The 24356-nt window shown below is 44.0% G+C and overlaps 1 protein-coding gene across 1 annotated transcript in view; it reads left to right on the top strand.

The window, feature by feature from the left end:
• Positions 1-223: 223 nt before the first annotated feature.
• The window catches only part of cachd1 (cache domain containing 1), an 81982-nt gene continuing 57849 nt past the window's right edge, over positions 224-24356 (top strand). Inside the window, exon 1 of the mRNA XM_030791633.1 lies at positions 224-472. Within this exon, the coding sequence (XP_030647493.1) occupies positions 224-472 (249 nt within the window). The remainder of the gene's footprint in view (positions 473-24356) is intronic.

Below are 24356 nucleotides of genomic sequence, written 5' to 3'. Positions count from 1 at the left end.
GCGAGTCGGACGTAACGAAAAAGAAACATTTGTCGTTACGTTTAGAGGATCTTGTTCCTCGTTATGGATTTTTAAAGTAAAGCATTGATGCCACTGAGGTATATCGTATGACTTTGCAAAGTGGGACAAAATTTGCCGACCAAGTTGCGAGGTTATAACTTAAGTTTTCCAGGAGCTGCAGCGAATTCCCTGTGTACTAATGCAGCCAGCCAAACGAGCCATCATGGCGATACGTTTACGGACAGGATCTGTGATTTTCCCCCGAATTTCCTCGTCAGTGCGGATTAGGTACTCTCGACTTCATTCGACTAACTTTAAGGTTTTTACTTGGAGCGTTGCTGCTTTTCTGACCCTTCTGTGCGCTGGGCTTTGTGGTGCTGAAACGGAGTTTTCGATTTTGGAGGAAGCACAAGTTTTGGCCGTGCAAATGAAAAAGCTGTCTGCGCACGAGCTTGGAGTCTTTAACATGCAGGTAACGCACACTTGTGTTCCTTTTGACCTTCCTTAGTGATTATAGTAATTTTTAAAATCCAGATGCTTGTATCTGTTGTGGTTGGTCGAAACCGATACACAAAAAACGTTGAGTAACTTCTATAATGAAGGTTTTGCAGTAGCCTTAACTGGTACAAATATAATTCCCACCTTGATATTTCTCCATAAAATATTCAGAGTAAATGTGGGGTGGCGATGTAACTTATTTTTACGAGCACGACCCCCCCAACGATGCATCACTCCAATTTCAGTGGTCATGTTACTTTGACTTTAAATGTGCGAAGTAGTACCCGAAAGCCGCTCGCTTTGAAGTAGATTGCTGATATCGATGACGCCTTGTTTTCTTGGCGTAGCCACCTCTGCCGAGATCGCGGTCTACTTCTGAACCTCTGAAATAGTTGGACCATGGTACTTTAAAAATCAATGGAGTGAAAGATTAGTAATGCTTTCATACTGCCCTTGATAATGCGCAAACATAACATTCCAATATGGCTTTGTTATGGTGTATCTCTAGGATCTTAATACTACGAGGTATCGGAGGTCAATTTATTAGACCTTTAGTCATAATCTTTTCTTCCTGTAAAATTGATCTACGTGGTGCTTTATGCGACAATTAACCGACTCTACTTGCCCTTCCCATAATTATGATTTTTTTGTCACGTCAGTATATCTATATTTTACACGTTACATGTCTCATTATATACATATAATATATGTATTTGATGTAATTTACTAGAATGACTACTGAACATAAATTGGTTTTAAGATTTATGTTCATATTGAAAAGAACGGGCTAATACAGTAACATCAGATGAGACCGGAGGTTGCAAACATCTTGCCTAAAGCTTAAGAATTTACACACTGTTTTTACGTTTTCTTGTCGTGTGAACTCTACCCAGTCGTTTTGGATAAGGATATAAACGAATACTCCAGCGATTAATTTAGCCACGCCATAACCAAAAAGATCGACGGCGCGTGTATCTTCATGGAACATTTCACATCATCGTCACCCGAGAGCCAGTACATGAATTTGTTTTTTTTTTCTTTCATTTGGTAAAGCTTTTGTTCTTTCTCAACTAACATGCTGTTTAGGTTTAAGTCGTGTGCTCGTTTAAGGAATGTGGCTGTAAAACAAATGAAAAACTTTGAGAGCGGCATGTGCTGGTGATTGCATGGGCGTACACTTCAGAGGGAATGTGCACGGGCCAAATGGCGTTTCATCTCTGCCCCCAAATCACCAAACCCAATCTCGGAGGGTTTCTCCTCTCCTCCATCTCTTCACTGGTCTCCTTTGCTACCGTCACGTTCATAATCCTCTCATTCTCTCTCACTTTTGAATATAGAACCAAAGACCGTTGAATAGTACGTGCTGGTATTCAAATGTTGGGGGTCTCTCTTTTAGCCGGAGCTTTTGAGGTCAGCTAAAGGTTAAAATATGCTGCTACACATGAAATCAGATCCAACAGGGTCGCACTGCCATTTCTTTCACACCTGCAGTTCAGCTGTGAAAAAGACTAGCCTCTTTAACTTTAGAAAGCAAGAAATGGCACTACACACACCCAGTCCTCTTTCCTTACAGAAATACTTACTTCTCCAGGTAAACTGTGGGATTGGTCCAGTGACATCGTAATCTTACCAGAGCTGAGTGCACTAAGGCATTTTTAGACAGAGCAAATGTGGCCTCTCATTGGCGGGAAGGTGGGCAGATTTCCTTTTCGAGTTTGGTTCGGTTGGAAATGAGCGACTGGGAGCAGTAGTTCTCAGGTAGTTTGAAAACTGATGGTAATGGGAGACCTTTTGTAAGGGAAACGTATGTAAGGCTGCAGGAGAAGATGCTTCTTTTTCTTTTTTTCTCTCATTTACTGATAGACTACCCTGTGTCTCTCCCTGCTTCTCTCTCTCTCTCTCTCTCTCGCTCTCTCTCGCTCTCTCTCTCATTTACTGATAGACTACCCCGTGTCTCTCCCTGCTTCTCTCTCTCGCTCTCTCTCTCATTTACTGATAGACTACCCCGTGTCTCTCCCTGCTTCTCTCTCTCTCTCTCTCTCGCTCTCTCTCTCTCTCCCTGCTTCTCTCTCTCTCGCTCTCTCTCTCTCTCTCTCTCTCGCTCTCTCTCTCTCTCCCTGCTTCTCTCTCTCTCGCTCTCTCTCTCTCTCTCTCCCTGCTTCTCTCTCTCTCTCTCTCTCTCTCTCTCTCTCTGCTTCTTTGTACTTTTCTTTTTTTTTCTCAGAATCAGTCCATTGCTGCCTCCCTTCCATGCCCTTAAATGAATGGGAAGCCTGGAATAGAGGAATACTAGGTGTGTTTGCGTAGCAAGTCTTCTGTCTGCTTTGGTGGTGACCGTTGCCTAAATTTGACATGAAATGACTCAGTTTTATGCTTCACGCCTGACCTCTTATCATAATTTCTCAGTCACATCAACTGTCAACCCCTCTAATAAAATCTAATTGGAGATTTAACTAGCTCTAACAGTTCTCCCAATGATGTGCACTTAGTTAGAATGCTAGGTCTGTGAAGGTTAGTTCTGGTTTGTGAGTGGGTTCTGGGATGATTATTGGTGAAATGGCCCATTGAGTTAACCATGCTCCATCCATCAAACACTGAGACTAAGACACTGTCTGAAACCTCTGCCGGTACCGAACCTCCCATCTCTGTGGCGGTGGGAACCAACTGTAAACACAGATTTTTGCTTTGAAATGTGGAGCCTTGTTCCATGATGACAGGATTGTAACTCAGTTGCTTATGTTCTGATGATCTCTTAAAGATTGTGGAATTAGAAAAGGGAAAACCAGTTTTTAGACTTGAACTTTTGTAGAATTTGACAATTCTCCCCCTCTGTCTCTCTCTCTGTCCTCTCTTTAGAGAGTAATATGTTCTAATTAGCTGCTTATGGGTTTGGCAGAGTTCTAGCTCGTGAGGGATAACAGCTGTTTATGAGAAACTTTCCTCGTAGGCCTCTCCTGATTTCATACCTTCCTTTGGCCCAGAAGTGAAATGACTGGTTGAGCAGTTCACTTTTTACCTTATACATAGAGAGTCTGACTCATGAACAGAAAGTGATCTCCTCTCTGGACCATCTGTTGGACTTAAATCAACATTCACTGGTCTGCACACCATGAATCTCTGGCTTTTAGTTATGATGGTTTTTCCCAAATCCTTTTCTTGTTTTATAGTGCTTGTTTCTTCTCCTCCAGAATATCTTGATGTATTTTCCCTGTTTTGTGTTAGAGTGTGTGTGTGTGTGTGTGTGTGTGTGTGTGTGTGTGTGTGTGCGTGTGCGTGCGTTTGAAACGTGCACCTTAGGGACTTCCTTTTCCCAGTGAAGAGTCAGTGGAGAATGTTCCTTGGTGGTTATCAGACAGAGGTTGTAGCACTGCAGCATTTGGTTTGGGTGAATAGCTTCACCCTACGTGGGTCTACAGTGTCAGGACACTCTCTGTTCCCTCACACTGACACACTCTAATACTCCCACGGGGGAAGGCCAGGAGCAGACTACTGCAGCTCCACACTCACTCAGAGGAACTCCAGGGATGTCTACCTTCTCAGTGCCTGAGATTGGGGACACCCTCCCTCCCATTCTAGTTGGCTTTCATTGACGGAGAGGGAGGCCCCAGCTCCTATAACGCACAGCTGCTTTTCATTCCCCCGCTTTCTGTTGTACTTTTTTCTCTCCTCACCGACAACCGACAAAGCCTTCACAAAGCCTGTCTGTTTCTTTCCCTTCGCTGCTCTGATTCTTTCTGTGTTTTTAGAGAGTGTATTATAGCATGTTTTTTAGAGTGTATTATCCATTCGCATGTTATGTGTTGGAATGCAGTGGAGAGAAGACTGGTTGGGAAAATTGCTTCAATACCTGTTGTCTCATTTCTTCTTGGTGTGTATCTTAAGTTTCCCACTGCAGTTGTTTGGAGTAAAATGTGAGGAAGCGGAATAGAGCAGGGGGAAAGGGAGGGGTGGAGGTCCCTATTGTCAGGACTCATTTACTGTGATGAATGAATAAGTCAGTCTACTTCATTTATCCCAAGCCCTTCTCAGTCCTCTGTGTGCTGAACTGTTTCTTTTTCTCTCTCTCTTACACACACACACACACACACTGACGCACCACACAGAGAGGGAGAGTGAGAACTGTTATTTAATGTTGCATTGTTAATAGGAATGGGAATTGCCACAGAGGCGACGATACAATACTATCACGATATTTGGGCCATGCTATGATATTATTGCAATTCTCACATTTTACGATACAGCTAGTATTGCAATTCAAAGTTGGTCGTATTTCCCAGGTATTTCGGATTCATGTTGCATATCAAGCTCGTTATTGGCTGTATTCTGGAAGCCGAAATCAAGCCACACTCTTGACTTGAAAGCAGACAGTGCGTTACGTATAGGAGTCTCTGCAGCCATCTTGGCGACTCTGACTTTCTTTCCAATTTCTACTGCGAGATAAGAACGAGGTCTTGCGCCATCTTGGGGACTTCAGAAGAAGTGTGATCAGGATAGATATTTGTACCAAAATAAAAGTATATTAAATAAATTAAAATATTATAAAATAATATAAAATAAATAAAATTGATTCTTGGCGCCGTGTATCGATATAATATCGTACCGACAAATACTGCAATACTGCACTGTATTGATTTTTTTTCTCCCGCCTCTAATTGTTAATGTTGTAATGTTGATGGAACTGCTGTGGTAGAGATGTGAAGAGACAGTTTGGCTGTATATAAAATAGGGCTGAGCGATTAATCGATTTCAAATTGAAATCACGATTTGAGACAATATGATTAGCAAATTGCAAAAGGCTGTGATTTAGTATATACGTTATGCAGCATGTCTGACCCAGGATTTAAACTGCCGTGTCAATAGTTTTACAAATTCTACAAACACGTGGAACCCACAGAAAACGTTCTTACAATGCGGAAAAATGGCCTCCGCCAAGCCAGAAGCAATGTTGGACAATTTATTATGATTGTTGTTGTTATCACTATTTATTTAACTTAACACAGTCACTTCTGTGATAATTGTTCTGTGTTTGATTGTTCTATGCCAATTAAAAAAACTTTATAAATACATGTTGGAAGCAGGGTTTCCGCCAGGAATTTTTTCTTGCCGGTCTTGTGTCTGGAAAGAATTTATTTTACTGGACAAATCTGAAACTTACTGGTCATGTTTCAAAAAGTCGATGTTACAAATGCAAATATAATGTACACCTAGGTTGACGAAAGAATGACAATGACCTCAAATCAGTTTGACAATTTAATGAACAGTAACGATCTGTAACCTGTAACATCTGTTTAAAAAAAATGTCCTAGGCCTACACGGCATCAGATGTAGCCTACAGGCTACCAGGTAATATTTCATTTTCTCCTTTTTTTCATTGCTGCTGACTTGAATAAAAAAAATTGTAGTTGCTTGAAATAGTGTGAATAAATTAACAAAAAAAGTTAAAGTTAAGGAAGAGCTCAGAGAATGACAGCCATCTTGATGCCGCGTTACCATAGAGACCAAACACAGACATAGAGATCAAATTTTTCCAGTGTGTCTTTGCACCTAGAAATGTGCATTTCTCTCTCCTCCTCCACACAACTTAAGGACAGTATTCGTTATACCCACGTTTTGTCGGAGCATTATTACTGGACATTTTGACCGGCAATTTCTTTTTTTTTTTTTTACAAGGCAAAAAAACAGTAATTGTGGTAACAGAAACCCTGGTTTGGAGAAATTCATGTCTTTAAGTTCTTATCCTTGCATTAGAATATAGAGCAGTCAATATTTTGATGGTATCTCAAGTGGCAATGCTCCCTCACATGCTTTAAATTCATTACACAGTGAATATTGAACTGAAGCTTGACTTTAAAAAACTATATTGTAAATCAAATCGCAGTCACGGTATCTGTCAGAAAAATCACGATTAGATATGTTCCCCAAATCGTGCAGCCTTAGTATAAAATCATAAGCCTTCCCCCATAGAGAGACTCCGTAAACTACTGAACTCCTGCCTTTGACGGAGGACAGTAACCTGTGCGTGACCGTGAGGTGGGCGGGGTGACTGTGAGGTGGGCGGGGAGACTGTGAGGTGGGCGGAGATTGGTAAATGAAATTAGCCTGCTAGCCTTACTTACATGAACTATGCCTGTCTGTTAGCTAACCTAACTCATGTGTGACTGAGATGAATTAGCAAATGAGGGTTAGCTTAGAGTTGTTTGTGAAGCATTTAAAATGAATCTCTAAAGCCTAATGCTGTCATCAATCAGTGGCCACAGAACACAAACCAATCTAAGTTTGGTCTGCAAACCATTTTACAGAATGTTTATCATGGTCCTGTAGCCATAACTATCTTAAGAGCAGGACTTGAGACATGTAACCCTCTGTAGCTCCAACTAGCCAACTTGTTCACTAGACTACTGTTTTCAGACTATGCTTAGCTCAAAGGCAGTGACTATACTAAAAATTTTACTGTCACAACTTACTAGGATGGGGATTTCAAAGAAAAACTGATTTTTCACGGTCTGTCAGACTTCAGAGTGCTTAGGTTTGGTTGTAACTCTTGTAGTTAGAATGGTCCAGACTCCTGCATTGTTTTTTGGGCATTGTTCCATTGTATATTCACTTTTTTTAACCTGAGATTAGGTCAAACCTTAAAAATGTCGCTAAACCTTAAATATGTCTGTGGCAACTCTCTCTCTCTCTCTCTTGCTCATTTTGTAATGAAACCTCCACCATCCCATGAAATGACACAGGAAGTTACCTAAGATTAAATCTGAACTTTGACCCTTGCCCATCTCTTTTGTATGGGGCTTTAGGAAGATGGAAGCATGGGTGAATGTGAGTTCTCTTGTTGGTCAGCAGACAGGGTTGTTGAGGATTTGAGGTGGATAGTGTAAAATATAGGACTAGCAGTGATCAGCAGATGGCAGGTGTGTTTTGGGCTGTGTAAAGACTGGTCTCTGTGTGCCTGTGTTCTGTGGACACCACCATTTGCAGAATAACGGCCCTGTTAATGTCAGATCTGAACTGCTCTGGCACTCAGCAGGCTTTACGTCAGAGACCATAGGTATTTGAACAGTATGTGTGAGTGTCTGAATTTTTTTAAGTTAATGGTTTGCAGTTGCGTTGAGACAGTCTGTGTGAGATCTCATGTTCAGAGAACTCCAATGCATGAAACTTCACATAAATTAATATAAACTGCTACCAAACCTGCTAGTGCTGTAAAACTGACATATTTAAATAAAAGGCATTGTTCGGGTGATAGAATGTTTGAGGTGGAGTATCACAGTTATAGTACCTGGTTTAGTCTGTACAGTCAAAGACACAGACAAAGTACATCACAGAACACACAGCACTGTACATCTCTGCCACAGCACACTGATTCCTTACAGGATCACATGACAGCATATGTTAAAGGAACAGACATCTCACTGGCCAATCAGAGCAAGGCAGCAGGAGGTATCAGCCAAGTAGATTTCAGCTTTCACAAGTCACTTAAGACCAAGTATATTTTGCAGTAAGATCAGTATATTTGGTTAATGTGAGATTATATGAGATTACATGTCCTACACTATGAGATCGAGCTGCCTGGCCCCAGTGTGTGTATGTCACACACAGAGTGAGACTTGACAGAGGTGGGGTGTGTATGTGTGTGTAAGTGAATAGAAAAGCTTTATAAACACCATTGTAAATAACAGTATACATGATGGTGTGCGATGAGTTTGCGTAGAGAGGCTGAGAGACGGAGGCAGATGGAGTTTGTTTGTGTGTGTGTGTGTGAGAGAGAGAGAGATCTGACAGATGTGTGAAGGTGTTTCATATGGGTGGAATGGCATCCTGACCTAACACTAATCCTGAAAAGCTGTGTCATATGTTACTCTCATGGTGAGAAACACACACACACACACACACACACACACAAGTAGACACGCACGCGAGCACACACACACACACACACACACACACGTAGACATGCACGCGAACACACTCACAAACACGCACTCACAAACACACACACACACACACACACACACGTACAAATACGATACAGTATCTGAACAGCCTTGGACGTCCTTGAGGGCTGTTTGTTGCATTGATATGTCTCTGTGTGAGCTGAGCTTCTGCATAATGTTCAACAGCAAATTCACTTCACTTTTAAACACGTTCTGGGAGAGCACAGGGACAAGACTGAAGATGTGTCAGTCAGAGTGCTCTTAGAACTGATGACATTCTGTCATGTATGAACGAATGACTCTTCTGCTAGCCCTGTTCAGTGTGAAGTCAAACCTACCAGAGTAAGACATGCAGGACTTGAGTGTAATATGTCATTATGACAGTCAGGTTGACTCGATGAATATTTTAAAACAGACATGCTTTGTTTTGGTCTGCCAATGGCTGGTAAATTGAAAAAAATTAGAGGCGAAAATATTTGTCAACTTGCCATAGAACTGTATAACATACGATGTCATTAAAAACACTGTAATTACTAATCATCCATCAATGGACCTTTTCAAAGGGAACTATAATGAAAATTTCAGATGTTGTAAGGAGACTCAACTTGTGTTTTAAAATGTTAATTGATATTACATCTCATACACATACTCTGTGTACTCAACTTCATATCCTCAAAATGCTCAAAATTTTGCGTATTTTCAGAATGTACTGTGACGGGGGAAGACTCATTAATATTCATAAAAGAGGCGCTACCTGATTGGCTGATACAACGCTCCCGCTCTGACACGTCGCATGCTTGTATAAAGCCTATCAAAACCATGGCAACCGTAAACTACTGTCATTGAACGAGAGTTAGTGTGTGATTCTTTGAGCAGTACTATCTGCGTAGTGTTTGGGGTTCCTATTGATTTGAAAGCCTTTATCAGTAATGCATCGTGTCAGAGCTGGAACACGAATTTTCGTAATGTTGTATCGGCCAATCAGGTAGCGTTTCTTTTTTGAATATTGATGAGTCTTCCCCTGCCACACTACATTATGAAAATTCATGTGCTGGCTGTGCTACATATCATAAACAACCTACTGTGATTTAAATTGTCTTTTGCGTAGCCTAGTCCATTATATGACAGTCTCCATGTTGGAGTCATCCTTGAGAAATCTGTCCACAACTCACAATTGTTGCAGGTTTATTTCATCACAACCACAGTACAGTGAATACAACAATAAAGCAAACAAACATTCTGTAATGTATTATGTTTGATGATGCAGCATCGAACCAGTATTGTTACGGTATTTCAGAGTCATCTTGCATAACTTTCAGGCTGTTTGAGAGCCATTTTCTGTTTCATCACAGAACTTCCAAACAATCGATTCACCCTTTTCTGCTGTCACCATCCTTCCCCTTGTTTACCAAGGGCTCTCACTGGAAACTGAGAGCGCGCACGAGATCTAGCATCACGCGATTAACGAGTACTCGATGTTAATGTAGAAATTCAAGAATTTATGTAAGTGTTCAAGTACTCGAATGCTTGAGTACTCTGTGCAGCACTAATACACACACACATAAACACAGACACACACACACACCAAAGGCAGTGTTATGGTCTGATCTTCAGTCCCAAAGTGGTTCACATGGAATGAGTTTGTGCTGGTTTTAGTGTGTCCTCCATTTTAGAAACCGTTCTGTCTCGTGCACTGTGTTTTAGAGGCAAGGGGGTGTGAATACAGCAGACTTTCATTTGTACGTGTGTGTAGGTTTTGAAGATGTCTGATTTAATGTGTAATGACTGTTTAGCTCATATTCATTCACACGGTGGAGCTGTTCTGAGTGTATGCTCCCTCTGTTGTATTTTTAATATATTCATACTGATTTCATTAGCGTTTCCTCAGAAGGACTCGAGAGCATTCTCCAGATGAGGTGCTTTTCAGTGCCGTCGTCAGGCGTGATTTTTGTTTTCTGTTTTGCAGTTAAGTCAAAAAAGTAGGAAGAGGACTGGCTCAGTGTGATAAAATGTGAATTGAGTTTACATTTCACCCTGATTGCCAGCTTTCTTTCTGCTCTCACAAAGGATTAGATGTGTGTGTGTGTGTGTGTGTGTGTTTGTGTTTGTCTGAAAGGCGTGTGCTTTCCAGAACGTCTCCATGTGTGCCAAAACTAATAGCCCCTTGCATGGATTTCCTTGTGTTTAAGAACAAGAGACTCCTTTTTTTTTATTTAATGAAAATTTGAGTAAGCCAACGCAGCTGCTGCTGCAGAGATGCCCCAGCGTATGTTTTAGTTTCTGACGGATATAGGCACAAATTTAATAACACAAGGAGTCTTTTTTTTCAGTTTAGCTCTTCATCAAGTCTGACATCAGTGTTCTCAGCCTAAAGTAGCCTTTATTAAACTAGCACATGCGTGTAAGGGCTCAGGTCTCCAGGTCTTTATTAAATGGCAGATGTGTGTAAAGCATGAGGTGTTGGTGTGGAGTTAGGCAGTAGAAATAGACCACATATGAAACAGTTCTGCTCTATTAGCTGTGTACTGTGGAACGGGTTTGTGAGACAGTCTATATGACCGACTCATCATTGACCAACGACAGCTCTTCTTTGCTCCCGTCAGCCTGACCTGTCTGCACACCCTTAGTGTGACCTTGGAAGAGTCCCAGCCCTGACCCAGCTGACAGGCATCTGTCCTTTAATGGCAGGAGCAGCATTAAGAGCCGTTGGTTTAGAGAGATTCTCAGGTTTGTTCTCAGGAAGGTACAGTTCAAACATAGCAAAGAGACACAGTGCACTGATGACGGTCTGAGCAATTATTGTGTCTGGTTAAGTCATCTGCTCCCTCAAAGTGTCTGTCTGCTGTTAAATACACTGACCTGCGAGAAAAAAACATGCGAGAACCAATCATTTCAGCATTTGATGTGTTTGTTACGTGATGTTCTCTAGAAAGGCGGGAGTAACAAAAAAAGTTTGACCAAGATAGCGGTAGGCTAAAGGCTATATGTAGCATGAGAACATGTATACGATTAAAAGATGTATGGGCAACCATTTGTGTCCACAGAAACACGGGCTGTTGTTTACATGTTACATGAACGTAGTCGGACCCAGAGCGGTACAAAAAACACTCTCTCTCGGTTCTGGTTGGTGCAAATTGACCATTGTACAGCTTCGTTTTAGCGCTCATTTAAACTTTTGAGCTAGGTGATAGACTTACTATTTTTGTGAATTTTGCCCCAGAGCGAAAAGTTTTAAAGCAAAATTCATGAAATGTTTCGCTGTGTGGAAGCCTAGCGTAAAAGTAAATTTATAAAAAGCAAGCAGATGCATTCTGTCCGACATTATTTTTTCCCCACGGAAATTAGCCAAATTTTCGCTACGAAGTGTTCGGTTCCCAAACCCGTGGAAATGCGGGCCGGTTCTCAAAAGGCACCAAGGCAGCACTGGCTCCGCACCAGCACCGGCACAGGCACCAGCACCGTCCTAGTGGAAAAGAGCCAGAAGATGCCAACGAAAATGTCTAACTGGAGAGATGATGAGATTCCGGAACTTCTGTCGGTAAAGGCCGACGCGGAAATCATCAAAAGTCGGAAGCCTCGTCTGCTTTTTTCGATGTGTTGTAAACAAATCATTGCGATTTTCGCAGAGTACTTTTTGCGTCATGTCCTGCCTCCTGCACGCTCTACCCAGGCGCCACCCACCGCCTAAACCAAACGGAGTATTTCGAGTATGTGTGAAAGCGTCTGACTCAGACTATTTGCTGCTGTGTGCTGCATGTGTGAAAGGGCAGCTTCGGACATAATGCGAACCTGATTCTGCCGTAATCGTCCATTGTGCATATTTGAGAACGGCTTATGTGTTAAGGCACGTGTAAATGTTATTGTAAATGTGGATTGGGCTGAAACATTTCTTATAGTGAGTATTCAGGCACACTTAAATGGCCCTGTTCCAACATTTTTGAACAGATCCACAGAGATCTTTTGACAGAACTACCTATTTTATGTGGAAAATGCGTGTTCATCCTTAATGTATATTTTCCTTTATGACTGCTCAGTCAGACACACTGGTGTCTTCAGAACATTCCCTATGCATTTGTTACACATTACTTTGAACTTTTCTCCGCAGAGTCTGTAACGCTGCAGTCTCTCTCTCTCTCTCTCTCCCGCTCTGCTCATTTGCTCAGTGAAAACCCTGAAACTGTGTGTTGCTAGGGTGTGACATTGTGTCGGTCGGCCCTGTTGGCTCAAGGCTGGTTGTTTGTGCCCGGACAGTCAGTGTGGAGGAGACAGGGCAGAGGACACCACTGCTTGGCGTAGCCCTGACCATCTGTGAGCGTTGTGAGCCATGGGCTCTGGAGGGGGGGGGTGGACGAATGAGTTTGAAATCCATGCTGATCTTTGTTCAAACCCGCTCTGTTTGTAAATTCTGCTTCATTTCCATTTGACGTCACCTGGTCCTCATTTCAGGGCTGCACAGAGGAGCCCAGAGAGGAGCAAAATGGGGCTCAGTTTCTCAGTGCTTGCAAATAATTTTGATTTTGCTCTGATTTTTGCTGTAGATGTTGGCTTTGATCTGTGAAAGTTGGCCAACATGCCATTTTGTTTGTTGTTTTTCTGATCCACACTTGCAGTCCATCTCCACAATTTGAAGTGAAATGGATTTGGGCCAGTATTTGCTAATGGGGTCCAGATGAAAAAGACCAGATGCTGATAGTGCTGTGGGAAAGGGAAGAGGTTCAGGTAAAGAAGATGGCGTACACCTTGGGTTCTTGCTAATTTGTGTCTTTCACTGCTGGAAACCATCTACAACACTGAGTTCAGTCTAGACAGTTTAAACTCTGAAAAGGGGTCTAGGTGGGGCATCAGTCAGCCTTTTTCATTGTTAATGGTACTCAGAGGAATCAGCATTTTGAGGTTTTTACTCCTCCCCTCAACTTGCAGCATAAAAGTTCCTGAACAGATAAACATAAAAATGAAAAATGGTTTTGTTTTTGATTTGATCCATGTATTTCTCTCAGACATTGCAGTCAGCCTATGGTGGGAGTAAGGCAACTGATAAAAGGCGTGTTAAGTGTGTTTTGTTTCTCACAACTGTGTGTAGCTTTGACCTGCTGCATGAAGTCTGAGTTATCTGTGAGGCTATAGCTAGTAGTGTCTGTGCTTAAAGCTGCACTGTACTCAAGTGATTATGGTGAACATGATTTCATCACACAGGCTTTGTTCCTGGGTTGACATTCCTTTGTTGCTCTTGGAACAACATTTCTGTTAACCAGTCAACACAGCAAGGAGCATCCCTCCCCCAAATATGGAAGTATTGGATCAAATAAATTCATGCATCATCTCCTGCAAGGGGAAATATCTGTTACATATATGAGGAAAAATGTGACCATCACACATCTTTGTGTGGCTCACAAAAGTATTACATCTGTCCATATTAATGTGCAGCTAACAAGACACTCGCCTAACTATTGGCAGGCTAACTCATTAAGCTAACTAGCGAGCTAATGGTTGCACAGCTGGGCGCTGTGCTAGAAAGCTAGCTCAGCTAGCAACCTATACATACAAACTATTGAGAGTGTTTATTTAAATGAATGACCAAAGGAGGTATAACTACAGTATTATCAATACATCTAGGATTTTGTTCAGTTTTGTGAACTGAAATGTGGAGCTACAAGGTAGCTCCCACCTCTCTGGAAATGAACCATGGTATTTGTTCTGTAGGGAACCTTGAAATGGGTCTGGAGTGGATGACACGCTGATGACATCAGCGGGCAACGATTGGTTGATAAACAATGTCGTTCCAGGAACAATGAGGGAATGTTGATCCAGGAAGTCCCCCCTACCTGGTGAAATCACATTCACCAAATGATCACTGCTCAGTTTATGCAAACCATATTCTTGGAGTGTTCACATGGAATAAACGGGAAATAAACTAGCTGCCTTTATCAGTGGATTCTTTTTGCTTGAGTTTTGCTGGAGCATGTCTATTAATCTATTGTGAACTGCACAGAATTTAACACATTAAAAACGTTTTTGTTCATGAGCAACAGCATTTTTCTTATTTGTTTTATTTCTGTTTTCATGTTTTTCATGTAAAACATCTTCTGTTTCTGGTTTTGGCTCCTGTTTTCAAGTGCTTGGTTCAACTGTGTTTGGCTGGCAGATCTGACTGCTGCATTTGTCAACCTCTATAACTTGGGGTTTACACTTCCTAAATTATGCAGTTATATGCATACAGCACCCAAAACATGTTCTAGAAACTTCAGTCATACGTTCTCATGGTACCATACCAACCCTGTAGCTATCTGTCATCCTGGCCTTTGGCAGTAGGCTGACCACAGACCTCAGGACTCATCCTCTGGTCCAATGGGTGAGTACAAGGAATGCAAAGAAGGGTGGTTCTTTTTATTTATCCATCTCTCTTGCCCTGCTCTAGTCTTTTTTCTGTGTGGCAAGTTGTGCTTTGTTTTTGAAGCTTGGTTTCCCCTGTGTCTAACACAAAGACGACCTGGAAGCCTCTACTGCCTCTGTGGATGAGGACCAGAGATTTTCACACATACTTCAGTCTCTGTCCTGACAGACAGATGTAGAACAGCACTGTTTTTTTTTTCTTTAAGAAAGAACTTTCTAACTCATATTCAGTTGTCTGTCATACTACAGTGAAAATGAACAAAATGTCCAGGCGAGCTGTTATGTTCACTTGAAGCCACTGATAATTAGACTTTTTGGCATTGTAGGCTATCTCTGCCTTTAGTTGGCCCTCAGGCTGCAGTGAACAGTCACCTCCCTCACTCTGACGTCTGACAAGACTTGTCACTTTTACTTTTTGTTTCTTACTCTGTGTGAAATTCACTTTCTAATTCACATTCACAGCACGGTACCTCCCGATTTAACCTCTAAATCTGAGTGGCATAACTATGAAGTTTATGATAGTTTTGCGTTGAGGCGTTTGGTGTGATTAGGCAGAGTGATCACTGTTTTATCAGTGAAGTATTGGAAGTTGTTGAAGTCTGGGCAAGGGAGGGTAGTAAAACATCCGGCCTCTCCAATGGTGTCATCGTTATTTGGGGCCTTTCACATGTGAAAACCATTACAGCCTGTCTGCTGGAGAGAGAGAAAACAGAGTGGCCGCCAGCCGAAGATCGGCTAGAGAATCCGCTCCACGACCCCCTCTCTCTTGCCATGGGCCCCTCAGGATTTTCACAAAGAGCTGTTGTTATTGTAGGACTCTAGGCTCTCTCTCCATCTTCGCCTCTCCCTCTCGCTTTCTCTCTCTCTCTCCCTCTTTCCCTCTACCTCCTTTTCTCTCTCTTTCCCTGTTCCGTTCACTCTTTCCTTCTCCATCTCTCTCTCTCTCTCTCTCTCTCTCTCTCACTGAAACGGGAGACGAAGGCAGAGTTGGCTCCGATCACCCATTCATGGCTCTGCTGCCTGCACAGGCCACATACTCTGTGTGTTTCTGTGGAGTTCAGCTTTGTTCTGCTCCCATTTGGCTTCGTCTGTGTGCTTTTTTTCACGTTGCCATAGTATTGATTGAATGTTTTGTATGATATTTGACTTGTCCTATAGTCTAGTCATCAAACGCAATTACCCTCAAACTGTTGCAAGTCCAAGGTCTTCAAATTTTATGGACATTCAATGTTTTGTCTGTGCTTCAGACTGGTTTCCGTGGAAACTGAAGTCATTATTCTTCCAGGCTTGAACCGAACATCGATCCTCTCCTAAAGGACATCAATAGGTTTTTCAGGAATGTTGCTTGGGAATAAGCCCCTCACAAAACCAGTGATTCTTATTTTTAGGGAAAAATGGGTACCATGACAACACAAATCTTGACATGACAAGGAAAAAATCTGGGATATTCATTTCCTCCCTGCATGTGAAACCAAATCTTTTGCCCCATTTCTCTCTAACACACACACACACACACACACACACACAACTCATCTGATCACTTGAAGTGCCACATAGGGGTTCCCAGCCCCGCTGAGCCAGGCAGGGTAATGTGTGTTGAGCTGGGTTTGCTGAGGTCTGGATAAGTGACATGCACTCATAACAAATTCAGTTTAACTCCTGCCTTCAATACGGAGCTGTCTTTTGACTTGGACAGATGGGTTGTCAATTCATTAGCCAGTCTGCTCAGCAGAAACCAAGATGGAGTCCAATTAATTAGGATGTGTTCACACTCTGTGTCTGAAATATTGTATCTTAGTGAGAACAGTGTCGTGCTGTCAGTGTATTCATCTGTGATATAGTGCTTAAAGTCTGATCCTTTTTGAATGGATTTCACTGTGAATTAAGATTAGTGAAATGTGAATACTTTTCACAGTGAAAGCTGATGCTGGTATAACTTCCCAGCCGGTAATGTGTAAAGGAACAGCCGGTAATGTGTGAGGAACAGCCGCTGATGTATGAGGAATAGCCGTTGATGTATGAGGAGCGGCTTTTCATGTGTAAGGAACAGCCATTGATGCGTAAGGAATAGCAATTGATATGTGAGGAACAGTGGTTATGTGCAAGAAACAGGAGAATTTTCTATGTGTGCAGGACTAGAATCCCACAGTGTTTTTACTGTATTCTTAGAAATGGAGCGAATGAGAGACAGATTGGATAGGGGAAGAAGAGAGATCGCATCAGAGGAAAGGCAAGGATGGCTCCTTACAGCTCAGAGTGCTTTGTAGTGCAATGAGCATGTTGGCTCTGGGGGTGTGTGTGTGTGTGTGTGTGTGTGCGCATATGATTGGGAGGGGGACAGAAGAGAGGGGCCAACCTGCAGCAGGAGACCTAGCCAGTGCACACACACACTCTATTCACACACTTCTGCTGTCTGCTCTTTCATCTCTTCCGTTTGTCCCTACCCCTCCCCCCAACACTGCCTCGTCCCTGCCCCTCGTCCCCACCACTGCCTCCTCCCTGCCCCGACCCCCCACCACCACTGCCTCGTCCCTGCCCCTCCCCCCAACCACTGCCTCGTCCCTGCACCTCCCCCATCCACTGCCTCGTCCCTGCCCCTCCCCCCAACCACTGCCTCGTCCCTGCCCCGCCCCCCACCACTGCCTCGTCCCCGCCCCTCCCCCCCCACCACTGCCTCGTCCCTGCCCCTCCCCCCAACCACTGCCTCGTCCCTGCCCCTCCCCCCACCACTGCCTCGTCCCCGCCCCTCCCCCCCACCACCACTGCCTCGTCCCCGCCCCTCCCCCCCCCACCACTGCCTCGTCCCTGCCCCTCCCCCCACCACTGCCTCGTCCCCGCCCCCTCCCCCCCACCACCACTGCCTCGTCCCTGCCCCTCCCCCCCACCACTGCCTCGTCCCCGCCCCTCCCCCCCACCACCACTGCCTCGTCCCCGCCCCTCCCCCACCACCACTGCCTCGTCCCTGCCCCTCCCCCCCACCACTGCCTCGTCCCTGCCCCTCCCCCCACCACTGCCTCCTCCCTGCCCCTCCCCCCACCACTACTGCCTCGTCCCTGCCCCTCCCCCCAACCACTGCCTCGTCCCTGCCCCTCCCCCCCCACCACTGCCTCGTCCCTGCCCCTCCCCCCACCACTGCCTCGTCCCTGCCCCGCCCCCCACCACTGCCTCGTCCCTGCCCCTCCCCCCACCACTGCCTCGTCCCTGCCCCGCCCCCATCGACTGCCTCGTCCCCGCCCCTCCCCCCCACCACCACTGCCTCGTCCCCGCCCCTCCCCCCCACCACCACTGCCTCGTCCCTGCCCCTCCCCCCCCACCACTGCCTCGTCCCTGCCCCTCCCCCCACCACTGCCTCGTCCCCGCCCCTCCCCCACCACCACTGCCTCGTCCCTGCCCCTCCCCCCCACCACTGCCTCGTCCCTGCCCCTCCCCCCACCACTACTGCCTCGTCCCTGCCCCTCCCCCCAACCACTGCCTCGTCCCTGCCCCTCCCCCCCACCACCACTGCCTCGTCCCTGCCCCTCCCCCCACCACTGCCTCGTCCCTGCCCCGCCCCCCAACACTGCCTCGTCCCTACCCCTCCCCCCAACCACTGCCTCGTCCCTGCCCCTCCCCCCCACCACTGCCTCGTCCCTGCCCCGCCCCCATCCACTGCCTCGTCCCTGCCCCTCCCCCCCAACCACTGCCTCGTCCCCGCCCCTCCCCCCCACCACCACTGCCTCGTCCCTGCCCCTCCCCCAACCACTGCTCTGGCTCCTCACTGATGTGTGCAGAGGAAGCTCCTTTCTCAGAGAGTTATGGCTCTTAGCTGGGTGGGAATCTCACTCTGTAATTAAAGTGAACATGAAGTGTCTGTATGTAAAGGGAATCTGCCTATTGAGTGTAAAATTGTCATTAAAGAGGAAATGTAACAGAAAGAATGAGCTTTGCTGTGAATTAAATGTCAAAGTGTGCAAAAAAACGAAAGAGAAATTGAAGAAAACATAATGAATCTGGAAGGTAAATGTGTGTTTTCCTCCCTTTTTAGATTAATGCACTCAAATAAAGGAGTTTTTCTTTTGTCATCTAAGGGTTGTTGAAAGATGGATAAGAAGTTGGATAAGAGGGAGGAGAGTTAGACAACCAGGGAGAGATGAGAAAAGGCTAGTGTGACTGAATCACAGTTGGATCCGTGCGCTCCAGGCCCAAAATGAGGATTAGGATTACCTTCCTGCTCTTTCCGTGCTGGGTTTGCACCCTTTCACTCACTACCACATTCTCAAATGAATGTGGATTAGGCTGAGGGGGCGTTTGAAGATGGCTGAATTGCTAATAGGTTTATCTCCCTCCATCGCTCTGTTTTAATGGAAATTATCAAGGTGTCAGGAGTGACGCTCCAGTGGGTTTGGTGTCTCACAGCGGGATTGGGGAGGTATTTTAAACAACCAATGCATACAAAGAGCATTCCAAAAACAAGTTTGATGTGTTTCATTTGGAAAACATCATATTTAGCTAATGGTTTTCTCAGTGAACTGTGTGTGGTGTGTTTTGTGTGAAGAGTGGATTGGTAAGACTAACCATAGTTTTGCCAGGTTTTTTGGAGCTGATCTCACACACTGGTTCTGCTGAAGAGAATGAAGCAGCTCCAGAAATGTTGGAGCAGAAACAGCGTGAGTTTACGCCATTCTTCACAGCTATTCAACTACAGTTGGGATTAACCCCGGGGTTGATGAGATTAATAACTACCCTGCTCACAGTTGTCTGAGCCCAAACAGCTGCAAAGAAACAGATTTTTTTTCGTCTCTGAGGAGGAAAAATGCACAGTCCTCCTTTTTTTTCAGCAGAACTTGAACATTTTAACCCTCCATTTTGTGTCAGGTTTTAGTAGTTTGGAATACATCATTTGAAGAGGAGTCTTCGAGGTTGCGAGGCTGGCATGGTGTCTGAAGAGTCATTCCTGTTTCTCATGGGCTTAGCCCTGTAGCTGTTCGCCTCGTGTCACTGCCCAGCATTATTACACAAACCTTTGGCCAGATGAGCTGCAAGAAAAAACCTGTAAACACAGTCTTTCCTTGCCTTTCTCAAAGCTGGGCAGGATCCACTGCTTTAAAATGAATATTCTTACTCAGTTTATCTTAAAGTTATTTCTTCATTTTTTTCCAAACAGAAAAGAAATATTTTCTGGAGATGTGACCAAACACAAAGATTGAGGTTATTAACCTTGCAGAGACCAGAATCCAGAGATGTGGATTCGCCCTTCCAAGTGTTTCCGGTTGTTTTTAGGCCCAGTTATGCAGTGTTGTCTCTTGGGACATTTCTGAAAACTGTTAAGGATTCTAATTGAGGCTACCTACTCTTTAATAAACTTGCTTTCACAAATGTTGCATATGCACACACATTTGTGAAAGTTTTTTCCCGAAACTTTAAGATAATATTTTCACATCATCCAAAAGTCTTGACTGTCTGCAAAGTCATTGGTTTGACATGACTCCACGCCAAGCTTATCTAATAAAAAAGTGATGAAAACTGAACCAAAAGATAGATTGGATCAGTTTGAGATTATATTCACATGCCCTGGCAGTGCTTACGCATTAGGATTGGATCAGTTTGAGATTATATTCACATGCCCTGGCAGTGCCTACACATTAGGATTGGATCAGTTTGAGATTATATTCACATGCCCTGGCAGTGCTTACGCATTAGGATTGGATCAGTTTGAGATTATATTCACATGCCCTGGCAGTGCCTACACATTAGGATTGGATCAGTTTGAGATTATATTCACATGCCCTGGCAATGCTTACGCATTAGGATTGGATCAGTTTGACATTATATTCACATGCCCTGGCAGTGCCTACACATTAGAATTGGATCAGTTTGAGATTATATTCACACGCCCTGGCAGTGGCTACGTGTTAGGATTGGATCAGTTTGAGATTATATTCACATGCCCTGGCAGTGTTTACGCATTAGGATTGGATCAGTTTGAGATTATATTCACACGCCCTGGCAGTGCCTACGTGTTAGGATTGGATCAGTTTGAGATTATATTCACATGCCCTGGCAGTGGCTACGCATTAGGATTGGATCAGTTTGAGATTATATTCACACGCCCTGGCAGTGGCTACGCATTAGGATTGGATCAGTTTGAGATTATATTCACATGCCCTGGCAGTGCCTACACATTAGGATTGGATCAGTTTGAGATTATATTCACATGCCCTGGCAGTGGCTACGCATTAGGATTGGATCAGTTTGAGATTATATTCACACGCCCTGGCAGTGCCTACGTGTTAGGATTGGATCAGTTTGAGATTATATTCACATGCCCTGGCAGTGCCTACACATTAGGATTGGATCAGTTTGAGATTATATTCACACGCCCTGGCAGTGGCTACGCATTAGGATTGGATCAGTTTGAGATTATATTCACATGCCCTGGCAGTGGCTACACATTAGGATTGGATCAGTTTGAGATTATATTCACACGCCCTGGCAGTGCCTACGTGTTAGGATTGGATCAGTTTGAGATTATATTCACATGCCCTGGCAATGCTTACGCATTAGGATTGGATCAGTTTGAGATTATATTCACATGCCCTGGCAGTGCCCACACATTAGGATTGGATCAGTTTGAGATTATATTCACATGCCCTGGCAGTGCCTACACATTAGGATTGGATCAGTTTGAGATTATATTCACACGCCCTGGCAGTGGCTACGCATTAGGATTGGATCAGTTTGAGATTATATTCACATGCCCTGGCAGTGGCTACACATTAGGATTGGATCAGTTTGAGATTATATTCACACGCCCTGGCAGTGCCTACGCATTAGGATTGGATCAGTTTGAGATTATATTCACATGCCCTGGCAGTGCCTACGCATTAGGATTGGATCAGTTTGAGATTATATTCACACGCCCTGGCAGTGCCTACGTGTTAGGATTGGATCAGTTTGAGATTATATTCACATGCCCTGGCAGTGCCTACACATTAGGATTGGATCAGTTTGAGATTATATTCACACGCCCTGGCAGTGGCTACGCATTAGGATTGGATCAGTTTGAGATTATATTCACACGCCCTGGCAGTGCCTACGTGTTAGGATTGGATCAGTTTGAGATTATATTCACATGCCCTGGCAGTGCCTACACATTAGGATTGGATCAGTTTGAGATTATATTCACACGCCCTGGCAGTGGCTACGCATTAGGATTGGATCAGTTTGAGATTATATTCACATGCCCTGGCAGTGGCTACACATTAGGATTGGATCAGTTTGAGATTATATTCACACGCCCCGGCAGTGCCTACGTGTTAGGATTGGATCAGTTTGAGATTATATTCACATGCCCTGGCAGTGCCTATGCATTAGGATTGGATCAGTTTGACATTATATTCACATGCCCTGACAGTGGCTACACATTAGGATTGGATCAGATTGAGATTATATTCACATGCCCTGGCAGTGGCTACGCATTAGAGCATTCTGAAAATATGCAGAGAAGACAGCGTGAGTTTTTTTTTTGTCAGATATCAGTATTTGCATGTGTCCTGACCCACTTAACGAATGCCTCATATCTAAACCTTCACTTACCAAAATAAAGTGTTTACAACAGGAAGAGCACAGATGGCAGCCAGAAAGCTGTTTTAAAAGGTTGGGTTGAATCAGATGTTCAGTTCTTATCAGACTGGCATTATTATCTATTTTTTTTTCTTTCTTTTTTTTTTCTGGAGTGTGCTGCTGCCAGACCTCATAAAACAAAAGCTACAATAGTTAAAAACTGGACCAACGCCATAGCTTTTGTCAAGACACAGATATAATTATATTATGTTCAGTCCAATCTAATTTGATTGCATTCATGTAATATCATGTTGTTAGAATACACCGTGATCTCACATGCGCTAGCCTTTCTTGCTTGCTGTGTGTGTACCTGCTGTATACGTGATACATTAGGGCTGCTAGTCAATATTCTACCACATGGACTAAATTCATTGAGGGTCATTTTTAGAGAACTGGATACGTGAACCTTTCTGTAAACCTGTTTGCATATGTGTGTGTGATATACATGTTGTTCTGACTTCTGTCTGTTGTTCTGTAAACCTGTTTGCATATGTGTGTGTGATATACATGTTGTTCTGACTTCTGTCTGTTGTTCTGTAAACCTGTTTGCATATGTGTGTGTGATATACATGTTGTTCTGACTTCTGTCTGTTGTTCTGTAAACCTGTTGGCATATGTGTGTGTGATGTACATGTTGTTCTGACTTCTGTCTTTTTCTTTAAACCTGTTTGCATATGTGTGTGTGATATACATGTTGTTCTGACTTCTGTCTGTTGTTCTGTAAACCTGTTTGCATATGTGTGTGTGATGTACATGTTGTTCTGACTTCTGTCTGTTGTTCTATAAACCTGTTTGCATATGTGTGTGTGATATACATGTTGTTCCGGCTTCTGTCTGTTGGTAGCGTGAGCATGATAACGAGAGCAGAGACCAGACACTGGCCAGGCAAACATGGTCCAAGGGAACTGTGTCTGTGTCTTCCACCTGTACACACACACACACTCATCCATTTCTTTCTTTTTTTTTTTTTTAAATACACAACCCCCCACCACACACACACACACACACACACACACACACACACACACACACACTCATCCATGTCTTTCATTCTTTCTTTCTTTCTTTCTTTCTTTCTAAAGCCCCCCCCCCCCCCCCCCACACACACACACACACACACACACACACACACAAAATGTCTGTGTTTGAGGTACATGTAGATGTACATTCAAAATGTTTATTTTGAGGTGTGTTCACCTCCAACACATGGAGGTGTGTTTGTGTACGAAAATTAAATCATCCTTTTGTTTTTGTAACATATATGGAGAAAATTGTTCAAATGAAGAAATTGTGGCTTGTACTTGAGGTTTAGTTCCAGAGGCAGGCACAGTTCTGTGAGCTACTGGCATGGGTTTCCAAATCTCTTACCCCTCTGCGCTCCCATTGACCCCTCTCTGAAGCAGCTCCCCAGCCCTGGGTGAGACGTCTTGGGTTTCAGACTGTGAAATTCCTCCCTGACCCAGGGCATAGCTGTGAAAGGCTCCAGCACGGTCTGAAAAACAAACCACCGCACCAGAGAAAGACCTACCCATGTACCCAGGTCACTGTTTGTGTTTGGGCTCGTGTTTACTTAGCAAGCAAAGCCTCAAAGACAGGTTTCTCCTCCACTGTGCTGTGCTCCTGTGGGTTTACCATTGCCAGTGTCTGAGCTACTGCTTCCATTCAGAGACCTGTGACTGTTTGGTTTTTTGTAAACATGAGTCAGTGATGAAAGTTCTTTGCTTTGGAGTGTGGGTGTAGTGTAAAATCTATTGTTTGATCTGACTTCCAGACAGCGCTCATGAATGAGAGAGAGTAAGGGGGAAAGAAAGGTGAGAATGTGTCCTTTTTCAGGAACACACTGGGCCAGAGTTTCAGCCCAGCCTGACTTGTGGCAAGTCTCATCTTGATCAGTGAGAATCCTGGTAATCTGTTCCACATTGAGCAGAGGTT

The sequence above is a fragment of the Chanos chanos genome, chromosome 14, assembly GCF_902362185.1.
Source record: "Chanos chanos chromosome 14, fChaCha1.1, whole genome shotgun sequence".
In the NCBI taxonomy this organism is placed as follows: Eukaryota; Metazoa; Chordata; class Actinopteri; order Gonorynchiformes; family Chanidae; genus Chanos; species Chanos chanos.
Note: the sequence above shows the minus strand (reverse complement) of the source record. Positions and strands in the feature narration are given on the sequence as shown.